Source organism: Monomorium pharaonis, chromosome 3 (assembly GCF_013373865.1).
Source record: "Monomorium pharaonis isolate MP-MQ-018 chromosome 3, ASM1337386v2, whole genome shotgun sequence".
Lineage (NCBI taxonomy): Eukaryota > Metazoa > Arthropoda > Insecta > Hymenoptera > Formicidae > Monomorium > Monomorium pharaonis.
The window spans coordinates 31,708,236-31,719,646 of NC_050469.1; the positions used below are offsets into that span (position 1 = coordinate 31,708,236).

The window sequence follows — 11,411 nt, forward strand, 5'->3', positions numbered from 1 at the left end:
GACGATAGCGATTGGCTGCCGATAAAGTCTCCCCACTTGGCTACTTATCGGAAGCCAATCGCTATCGTCCAACAAACTCGTCGTACGACAAAATCGGACAAATGTAATGGTACTATACGATTTAAGTCGGTGTATTCAGCGATGAGGATGACTGTGGTCAAAATAACCCGTAAGCTGTGATTGGCTAATTGCTTTCATTGGTTCTTTGCTCAGTGCTAGAGCTCATCAGTTGATGACACAGCACTGAGCTAAAGAACCAATCAAAGCTATTGGCCAATCACAGCTTACATGTTATTTTGACCACGGTCATTTTAACTTAATTTGTCGCGAAAGCGCCTCTGTGACCCTTCTTTTAGGGCCGGTTTTACAAACTCCGGTTAAATTAACCGGCCGATTATTTTATTGAAATTGACCAATCGCATTTGTTAATTTCGCTTAAAGACAAATACAATTGGTCAATTCTAATGGAATAATTGGTCGGTTAAGGCAACCGAAAATTGTGAAACCGGCTTTTAGGCCTGGTTCCACAACTCACGGTTAAATTAACTGGCCGATTATTCCATTGGAATTGACCAATCGTATTTGTTAATTTTGCTTAACGACAAATACGATTAGTCAATTTCAATGGAATAATCGGCCAGTTAATTTAACCGTGAGTTGTGGAACCGGGCCTTAGCGTTTTCGACCGACCTAAGTTAATCGCTCCGGGAGCAATTAATGACGTCATAAGGCCAAGCACAACCATTCTTCTGAAGAAGGGAATAACTGATTGGCCAGTTCTAGAAGAAAAGAACCTGAGACGGGTTAACCCAGCACCGGTCGAAAACGCTATGGTCCGTATTCAAAACACGCTAACAAAAATATTATAGCGCATTGTTATTCAATAGAAGAATCTGTACTATAAAAAACAGATTTTTTTATTGGATAACAACGCGCTAACATTTTTGTTAGCGCGTTCTGAATAAGGGCATATAAGTTATTGGTGCAAGTGGTCTAAGGACAAAAACCGGTTGTGTTGGATAATTTTACAACAATTCCACCACTACATTCTCCGTTGAACGCAGTCAGCCAACCATACACTGTAAAATATTTTTTCGCTTGTATGTGAATACACCTTTATTTTTCACTATTATTTTTTAAGTTGGTATGACAGATGTATTATTATTTTTTTATATTGGTACCACATTTCTCCCTCCAGAAACTCGCGGGCATCAGTGGCATTTGGTAAAACACACGGTGAGACCCGTGAGACATCTATCAGTTACGTATTTCATCTACAATTGTGAGTAGTTTTTAGTCATTTTATTATCTTGTATGTTAATTTAGGTTATGTTAAATTTTATTCTTTGACACACAAGTAAAATGCATGAATAAGTTGAACTATATGTTCATAGATGATATTATTCGGAAGATATATTGTCTTATTATCAATTTTTTTAAATCTAAAACTTTAATCTGAACGCCAAGCGAATAAAGATCTTAATTGAGACAGTTGATTATTTTATGAGATTATATGAGTGTCAACTATATTTTTATCTGAAACATTGACAAGATGCTAATAAAGATCGATGCCTCATGGAAGTTTGCTTGATTGCCAAAACTTAGATGGTTGGTTCATGATATTAAATTTATTGATTTGTTATTATTTTTGAATTATAGTTCGCGTGTGTGTATTTTTATAATTTTTATTTAAAGCTACACTTTTGTTGTTTCGTTTATTTATATAAATGATAAAACTATTTACATTTATGGCACAAAACACTGAAAGAATATTGCTGAGACATAATAATGTTAAAGTGTGAATGTTTTTTAAACATTAAATCTGTATTAATTTTTTAAATCTATATTCTTATTATTGAAATTATTCACTCTAAAATGACTGTGAGTGGATTTTTTTACTTTGTAATATTGTAATTGATACTGCAAAAAATAAGAAGTCCTTATTTATTCGCAGCATTGTTATTAACGGTTAAATGCTAACTAATATTCAACATCTTTAACTGTTCTTGAGGCATATATTTATAGAATCTTTTTTTTAAATACGTCAAAAAAAATTCTTGTAAATTTTATTTAGAAATTATGTTATATATGTTTATTTATAACATGCTTCTATAATATAATCATGAATTTGATTATTACATTATAACTAATTATTCAGATATCTTTATTGATAGTTGAAACAGTTAATTTTTTAAAATTATTCTTTAATTCCTAAACAATATGCACATCCAAAATTGTAATAAGATGTCATTAAGATCCATTGTCTAAAGACATCTTTAAAATATCTTAATAACATCTCTAAAAATGTTTTAAATTCCGATATTGATTATGTTATCTAGAATTAAGTCCATTTGACACAAAAATTTATCCAAGATTTATTCAGTTTTTAACAGTACCTCACTAGTGTTCGAAAGAAGAATGTCATTGGGCTCTATCCATACATATTCCATCGAATAAGATATTTTAAAGCAGTAATAAATCAAGATATAATTTGGTAAGTATGATAACAATATATGTTAAGTATAACAAAACAGGCGATTTTTGGCTTGTTTTTAGGGTCACTTTTTTCAAGAAATAAATTATTCAAGTTGATTATACTGGCAAATGTGCGTTCATTAATAAATTAATAAATTTTAATCATTACAATATTTTGACCTTTAGTTTAGTTTCTTTTCTCAAGTGTCAATCACAATATCAATAAAATACTATAACAATGTACAACCATGAGTTTGTGCCAAATTTATGACTAAACGTTCAATTTTTTTATTAGCAATAAATTACTAATTAAGTAGTGCATTTTTTTGTTCTTAATGAGGAAAATAATGCTGTTTTTTTGTCAGAGAAATTTTGAAAAATCCATTTTTAAAAATGTACAAAAAATTAGGCTTGTTTTTACAAAAAAAGACTAATTTCTTAATAAATAAAACATATAAAAATCAAATCATTTAAAATTTGTTATTCAGACACTTGAAAAAGATGTATTGATTAAATTAAACGTAAAAAAATATGCTAATTTAAATTTAATAATAAACGAACATTTACTACTTGATAATTTGTGTAGTAAATTAAATAACTAATGTATTTCTCAATAATTTATATATAAAGTGTCATATTTTATTTTTGACTCCAAAATATATATATATATATATATATATATATATATATATATATATAAAATAAAAAATAATTTTAAGCACTAAAGTATAACTTATTTTAAAATGCACAATTTTGCATAATTTTAACCAAATTTTTTACATCTAGTATTTTTAAATGACATAAATTCTGTGTTTTTAGTTATGTTAGCTCATAATACATAACATCTTCAAACAAATTCTATTAAATGCAGAACATAACTTTGTTTCATTTATCATGGTTCTCAAAATCTTTTTTTTTTTAATTTAATAATATTATAAGCAGGCTTTTGGGATTACCTGTGAAATCTCCATTGTGTCCAATAGTAGTAGATATAGTTAAAGATCTGGAAATGCATTGTCTTGACAGTCTTACTTTTCTTAATCCTACAGCTTATTTGTGATATGTGGATGATATTTTCCTTCTAACACATGATTCGCAGATAAATATTATCTTTAATACCTTTAATTTAACTTTTAATTCTTATTATCCAAAACAAGTTCACAAGTTAAAGTTTGGAAATAGGGGATGACACAATATTTTTTTGATATCATAATAATTAAAAAACAACCATCTTATTTTTGACTGAAACCAAAAACTCATATGTCCAACATGGAATCTAAATTTTTATGGTTACTGTTTTCACAAAAATTAGGTACTGTAATTGGATTAATTGATAAAATTTTATTCTTGTTGCACCTTTTTTTTCTATTAAAAAAAATTTGATAAAGTCATAAATATTTTAACGATGAATGGTTATCTACGAGAAATTATTTTTAACAATATTAGGAAACGAATTTATAGTAGATTAGAATTTCTTAACAGGATTGTAACTAATACTAATACTAATAACAATAATGCACAAGGAAACAATAAAAAACAAAATTTTTTGTTTTTCCCTATGTTAACGCAATTTCTGAAAAATGTAAATATACCTTTTTAAGGATTCGACCGTACGAATAGCTTACACGTGTTTAAATAAATTAAACAGATTTATTAATGTGCAAAAAGACAGACTCGCAAGGAATACTAATGTGGTATGCTGGATTAACTGCAGCAATTGTGACGCATTTTATGTAAGATAGACAAGTAGATAATTACTAACCACAATTAAAAAACATAAGAGTCACACCAATAGAAATTTCCATCAACATTTGATGATAACTGAACATAGAATCAGCTTATCTCATAAATTTGATTGGAATATTGTAAAAATTCTGGATGAAGAAAAATTTTTTGATAAAATATTAGAATGTTAGAATAAAATATTATCAGAAATGATATACATTCACAAACAAAAAATAAGCGCTTAATTTGCAAACAGATACAACCTCTTTGATTTCTCTTACTTTGCTCTTTTTACAAAGACATGGGTTATTTCCATTTCTTAGATAAATCTGACTTATCAAACGCTCTGTCCGTTTATCATAAAAAAAAACTCAACATCGGATTCGATATTTTCAAACTTGTAAATTATTATTTTAATTTTATTTGTTGACAATTAAGCGTGTAATTTATATATTTTAGTTTATTTGATAATGTCATTCGATTCCGGTTCATTTTAATAACTGGACTCACTACTTAGACTTTAAGCATCATGAAGATTGATTAATCCGTACTCAGCTTGATGCATTTTACATACTTTAAGTTTCCAAAATAAATGTCTTTACAACTGATCTTACGCGTAATATTACCAGTTTTTGAAGTAGTACATGACATCATCTTTATCATCATGAATGTAATCTAATTTTACAATCAAACCGATATTGCGCAACATATGTAACGAACATAGACTCTTCCTCAAAGAAACATTCACCGATTGATGAAAATAGTGACATAGAAGTGGCTCAGTGGTAAATGTAGGAGCGCGTCAAATTTTCAGACTATATTCCACGAAGTAGACGTCATGCTATGCGTCGTTATCGTCTGCCGTACTGATTCTTGCCAAAAATGTTTTTCTACGAACTCCTATTTCGATGTACAGAGCAGAAGTCTTTAAGTGTAGAATTCCTATATTACATATTATATATAATTAAAAAATATGTTTTTATTGATATTAATCAGTTTAATTCACAAAAATATTGATTGATTCATTATTAATAATATTAAAATAAAATAGCATTTTATTGAAATAATTCAAAATAAAGCAAAAGGAAAACGATTTTATCATTAATTTTTTCTATTTATATTATATTTTAAATAAATAAAATTATATTATTTTTATTATAAAAAAGACGCTTTTAGATTACTTAAGAGATTATGGTTAGGACTCTATTGAAATAAAACATTTATTTTAAAAGAGATATACATATCATGTATTTTTATACTTTTTATAAAATTTTATTACTTGAACGACAAACGAAATTATTGTTATTACAAACAACTACGAAATATTACATTTTCTATAAAAAAGAATTTTTTTACAAACGGGGTGTTAAGTTCACATAAGTTAATTAACTCGATAGATTTTATAAAACATTCCATCCATGATTACAACAAAATTTGCAAAACGCAGTTAAAACACTACTTTGTAGAATTTAGACCTTGCATGCTAAAAAATCGCGTTTGATCAATAAAACAGAACAACTTTAAGATCTCCTTGAAAAGAGCTTCTTGATTATGATTAAAGTATGATTAACCCTTAGAAGACTGGCCTTTTTTGGACGATGTTTTTGGTTTTAGCGCTAAAACATTTTTTTCTCGTCAGTGAGTTTTATTTAAACTTTATAATATTGTTTATTGTTAAAATGATTGTTTAACATTATTTGCAATAAAAATGGGTTAAAAAATATGTATCAAAATATAATTATGTCGTACTTTGTGAGATATGAGGCAATAAAATGTCATTATACAAAGTAACATCAATTTATTTCGAAATAAATCCACATATTATAATAAAAGAAGTAATTTTAGCTAAATATAAATGATAGTGTTTTTTATATAAACGAATAGTGTTTTTAGTAAATATAATTATAAGCCTAATATTAAGATTCCGGTTCCGTAAAGATTAATATAGTAATTATTACATTGGACTATTACAAGTTTTTTTTTAGATCATTAAAATAGAATAGAATAGATAAAAGAAATTTACAAAAGAAGTTTTTTACCTCATTTAGTTACTCTTTGAATAATATGTATATTATACTTAACTAATTAATTTATGTTCTTATTTACTTTTATATCATTGACATTATCTATGTTACATTATTTACATTTATTATACCTTTTATTCATACATTTATACATACTTTATTATACCTATTTTATTATACTTTGCTTTACACAATTGAAGAATAGTGCAAGAAAACAGTTTAATAACTTTGCTATTTATATTAATAGTAACTTAATATAAATTAATCTTGTATTATTTCAGCTTGGAGTGCTATGTTGATATCAGTGATTCAATTGCAAGTATACATACATAATGTTGAGATTGGTGTGTCCAAAATGCCACCATCGCTTTCCAGTTCTGGGATGCTGTTTAAAGTGGAGCGATGAAACCAACCAAAAGAAAATAAAGGAAGAACAGAAGAATAAAAAAGAAAAAGAGAAGGATGAAGAGAAAAAGAAAGAGATAGAGGATGAAAAGGAAGAAGGGGCAGATGAAGAGGAGGAGGAAGAAAAAGAGGAAGTGAAAGAGGTGGAAAAAAAAGAAGAAAAAACGATGACTGCTAATACTTTTTGTTCAACAACAGCAACTTATTATGTTAGTAGTCTTCCAACGTCACAAGGCTATACTAGTGGTAGCAAGTGTTTTATCAATCCATCTACAGATATCCATGAGCCTCCCATTTTTCAGTCACATGCGGCCAGTTGTAATCCTAATATTGAAATTACTGGTTCTGATACAATGGAATTCTTCTACGACTACGACATACAGACGTCGTCGATAAAACAAAGTCATCGTCCGCTGTTAAAAGCGCCAATATATCAATCAAATGATCAAGACTCTTTCAAAGTAGTAACAGAAAATTTTAATTATAAGATTGCACCTTCGGAGCAATATGTTGCGACTACATGCGAACTTACTGGTGGTAGCGTTACAATTGCTACACCCGACACACAGTCAGGTGGTTGCTTAATACAAAACACGGAAACCGAAATTCTAGTACAAGCTTCGGAAGTTAAAATTCAATCAAAGCTTACTGGCGGCGGTTGTCTTGTACAAAAGAAATTATCTGCTGAAGATGAACGATTGACGACATCAAAATGTACAAAAGGCTTCACGCTTGTCAATAATAATACTCATCGGTCTTTTTTTACTCCTCTGAATGATTACTCAGAATTGTCTCGGAACATAAGGATATTGCCATCTGAAATGATAAAAGATAATGAGAATAACGAAATAACAAGTGTTGAATCAAGGCAACGAAAAATACCAACCGTGAAAACGAGTAATTGTTGTGATTGCAAGGGTACATTTCAGCAGAATCACTGTCAACATCACAGACGGCTGTTTGATACGTCTCTCGTGGATAATCGTGATTCATTGCTGCTGGAGCCTATTAGCAGCGTACAATTCCGAGTGAACGCCACTGTGCAACTACCCGCGAACCTGGGCCAGTGCACAGTAAATATCACAGCGACAACGGCAACACCACCGAACCAAGTCGTGGCGATGAAGTTTCCAGGTCGTGGTAGAAACAATTTTCATGGAGGTGGTATTGTGCAGCCGAATGAATTGGACTGCGCAATGGTGAATCGGACAGTTGAAAACAACAATAAGAGTTATAATAATTTTGAACAAAGGGAAGAGACGTCAACTTCGGATTCACTATCGACTTTGCTAATGCCGACTTCTTGGAGTCTGGATACAGACACAAATAGATTACGTGAGGTAAAAAGGTTACTGCAGATTTGTGGTTGGTATCATGAGGGTATTAGTTGGCAGCAAAGCGAAAATCTCTTAAAGGACGCGTCCATAGGACGATGGCTAATGAGAGATAGTTCAGACAGTAGATATACTTTTGCAGTATCTGTCAAAACAGCCAGAGGCCCTGCTTCTATTAGAGTTCATTATTTTTTGGAACAGTTTCGGCTCGATGCTGAACCAAGGTTAACATTGGCAATGCCTTTCTTTAATTGTCCTATTAAAATGTTAGAGTACTATGTTGAGTATTCGAAGAAGATGGATGAGCATCGTAGGGAAGTGTGGGTCGACTATAGTGGGCAATTATACAGTCAGATCTATTTGACTACCCCTCTTGTAAAAGAAGTTAGATCACTATCGCATTTGGCCAGACTTGCTGTGAATCGAAGCAAATTATCTACTGATTGTTTACCACTTTTAATTAAAAACTATATTGCGGAGTATCCATATATGCTTTGAGTGTGTAATACATCACACAATGCGTTAATCTTCCTTTATATGTATATATATTTGCTCATACATATGCACGTGTATATGTAAAAAAGAATATATATATATAATACGCACATATGTATGTATGTATGTATGTACTTACGTACGTATATGCATGTATGCACTTAATAGCTAAGCCTATAGAGACAAATTTTGAGTAAAGTAACCAATTTTTGATGATAGAAAAGCAACAAATTCTAAAGAGTTTGTTATATCTGATTCTATCGACAAACTGCCATTAGAAATATAACAAAGTTTGCTGTGCCAGTGGATTGACAGCAGAAAGCTAGTAGGATTTGCAATTTCTGCTCAATTTCTGCTGCCAATTTATTATTAGATTGCTTGCGCGCGCAAATCTTGCTTGATTTCTGCCAATATCAGCAAGTTTTGTCGATAGATTCTGACCATATTAATCAAGATGACTAGGGATCTATAATTAATCAATATCTGATCAAATTTTTTACCGCTAGTATTTTGCTATCTAGGATATGTATGTATGTGAATATATATATATAGCAAAAATTTATTTTTATATAATGCAATACACAAATTTCTCCGATAGCTCATTTTTGATAATGAGCCGATTATGCCTTTAATTATATTATTTATAATCATTGCGTAAATGTAAAAAAGAATTGTAGTTTACAAGTATAATCATATAAAAAAATATGCACACACATACACATACACACACAGACGCGCTCGAGTGTACGTGAGTGTGTTAATAAAGTGTATATATGTATAATAAATAAGTTTTGAATAATATAATAGGATTGTAATAAAATTTATTACACACACACGCACACCCACGCACATACACACATGTACAGGTATCTTTACTTACAATAGGATTATGTTTTGACAATTCGGTTGTAAATCGTCGTAACTTGTAAGATGAATATTCATGTTTTATATAAATAAAACATTATTTATGGAAAATAATTAGTTTTTCACTGAAAATAAATATAAACCTTTATTTATGAAATGCCAAAACAATTTTTTTGAGATTATAATTCTTAATATAATATTTGCTATATATTATAGAATTAATAATTAATTTAAATCACTAATTGATGAGTTTTGTTTAATCTACTTAATTTTCAATAGTAATATCGATCATACGTTTGTTAAGATAGTTTGAAACAGAGTGATATCTGTATATATGTGTACAAGTTATACATATAAAATAAATTCTATTGAAATAATTACTTATGTTATTATTATGCATATTTAGTTTCAATAATTTAAATATCTATTTCAAATTCTATTAATGTCTTATTTTTTGAGAAAAATATTTTTGGCATAATAAACGATGAAATATCGTTTTTATTTATATTCTTTGTACACCATAATATCGTATATTTAACATTTTCTTATATATGAACTGATCTCGCTACATTAATTATATAGAACTTTTTTTTAAATTTCTATGTCTTTATTGTTATAAAATCTATACTCCGTTAAGTGAGAGAATAATCAATGAAGGAATAATGGTCTGCGAATAGAAGCAGTATAGTGAATAAAGCAAGGAGAGAATTGCTCACTACGAATGGTTACGAACAGAACAGCACTATGGTGAAGGAGTTTTCTGTAGCGTTCTGTAAGTAAAGACCTACGTGACGAGTTTTCGTCCGATTTGTGATTATTTTTTCACTGGACGGAGTATAACTTTTAATTAGTATGTTTAACATTAAAAGTATAATTATATTTAATATTACCCAGATAGCCAAGCGAGATTAAGCATATCGGGCAAATTAAAATGCACTGCATGTATGTTGTGAACTTGCCCACAATTTGCTGTCATTGTAATTTAACGTGGAACGAAGTTAACATTAGGAGAGCAAATAACCTTCATGAGATCATTATAAAATTATAAGTGCATGCATTGAGGAATAATAAACTTGTCACATTGACAGCAATTGTGCATGCATGTTGACAACTTACCGTCAGTTTGTTGAATTCTAATGTAGAATTTTACATGATGTCAGAACAACAGACAGTTTTAGGAAACACCTTGGCTTTAGTTTGATAAAATTAATAGGGAATAAGTGACAGCAAAATAACAACACGTTGCGTTTATTTGGCTATTTGGGTTGTTTTGACGTTTTTTAATTTGCCCCATTTTTGTTCCATATATCAGTGCATGTAGATCTTTCTATATTACACTTCTGTCCTGTAAATTAAGTGAAAAATATTAAAATTAATTAATTAGAAATATAATAATACTTTTAATATATTTATATATAAATTTTACCTAATTAAATATATAAGAGCTGCTACGCAGTGCCTTGCATCGTTCAGACCCGATTTTGCAAAAACATGAACATTAATTTAATAATTTTTTCATCAATATTTTTTATAATTGATACATTAATTTCATGTGGATTACTGTATAAATCGCTTGACTTCAGACATAAAAATATTAAACTTGTTTTCTCTTTCTCATCACCTGTGATGCCACTACATCAAGTAATGTGCATTCACATTTTCCTCTTCAATATATTTGCGATTGCCCTCACCTGCGTAGTTTAATCAATCGATTAAATTTATCAAAAAAGTTATTTTCTCTTAAATCTTTTACGAAGCATTCAAACAGCATATCTTGGACCTATTTTTAGTTACCGTTTGCCTCCGCACCGTGGCGGCACCCATTGCTTAATATGGACGGGATTCATAGACCGATCTTAAGCTCAAGCATTGTCTTAAGTCTAGCTTCGAGCCGACTTAAGACTTACTTAACCAATGAAATAACAGCATTGACGTCTCAAGATCGTGTTTAAGCTGGAACTTGAATAAGATTCGACTATGAATTCCGGCCTATGGCCGGTATTCATAGTCGGATCTTATATTTAAGATCATCTTAAGTACTGTTTTAAGATGCCATCAACCAATCACAGAGCCGTATTAGCATCTTAAG

General features: G+C 29.7%; 1 protein-coding gene and 1 long non-coding RNA gene across 3 annotated transcripts; one reads left to right on the plus strand and one right to left on the minus strand.

Annotated features, from left to right (window-relative positions):
- Positions 1–1,136: 1,136 nt before the first annotated feature.
- On the plus strand, positions 1,137–9,433 carry LOC105840032. 2 transcript variants are annotated; one of them, XM_028189779.2, is made up of 3 exons: positions 1,137–1,282; positions 2,384–2,494; positions 6,506–9,433. In XM_028189779.2, exon 3 carries the CDS (start codon positions 6,557–6,559, stop codon positions 8,459–8,461), a length of 1,905 nt encoding a protein of 634 aa, XP_028045580.1. In that variant the 5' UTR covers positions 1,137–1,282; positions 2,384–2,494; positions 6,506–6,556; the 3' UTR covers positions 8,462–9,433. The 2 variants fall into 2 exon arrangements, with proteins under 2 accessions (XP_028045580.1, XP_012542205.1); XM_012686751.2 differs by lacking the exon at positions 1,137–1,282 and adding an exon at positions 1,289–1,608.
- LOC114254170 lies at positions 9,010–11,110 on the minus strand. The gene is made up of 3 exons (XR_003625534.2): positions 10,749–11,110; positions 10,439–10,667; positions 9,010–9,447 (listed from the first exon to the last, which is right to left on the minus strand). It is a non-coding gene; the product is annotated as an uncharacterized LOC114254170 (long non-coding RNA).
- Positions 11,111–11,411: the final 301 nt, after the last annotated feature.

Coding starts and splice junctions, on each gene's coding strand:
- LOC105840032 (XM_028189779.2), top strand. CDS start 6,557: ATGTTGAGATTGGTGTGTCCAAAATGCCACCATCGCTTTCCAGTTCTG.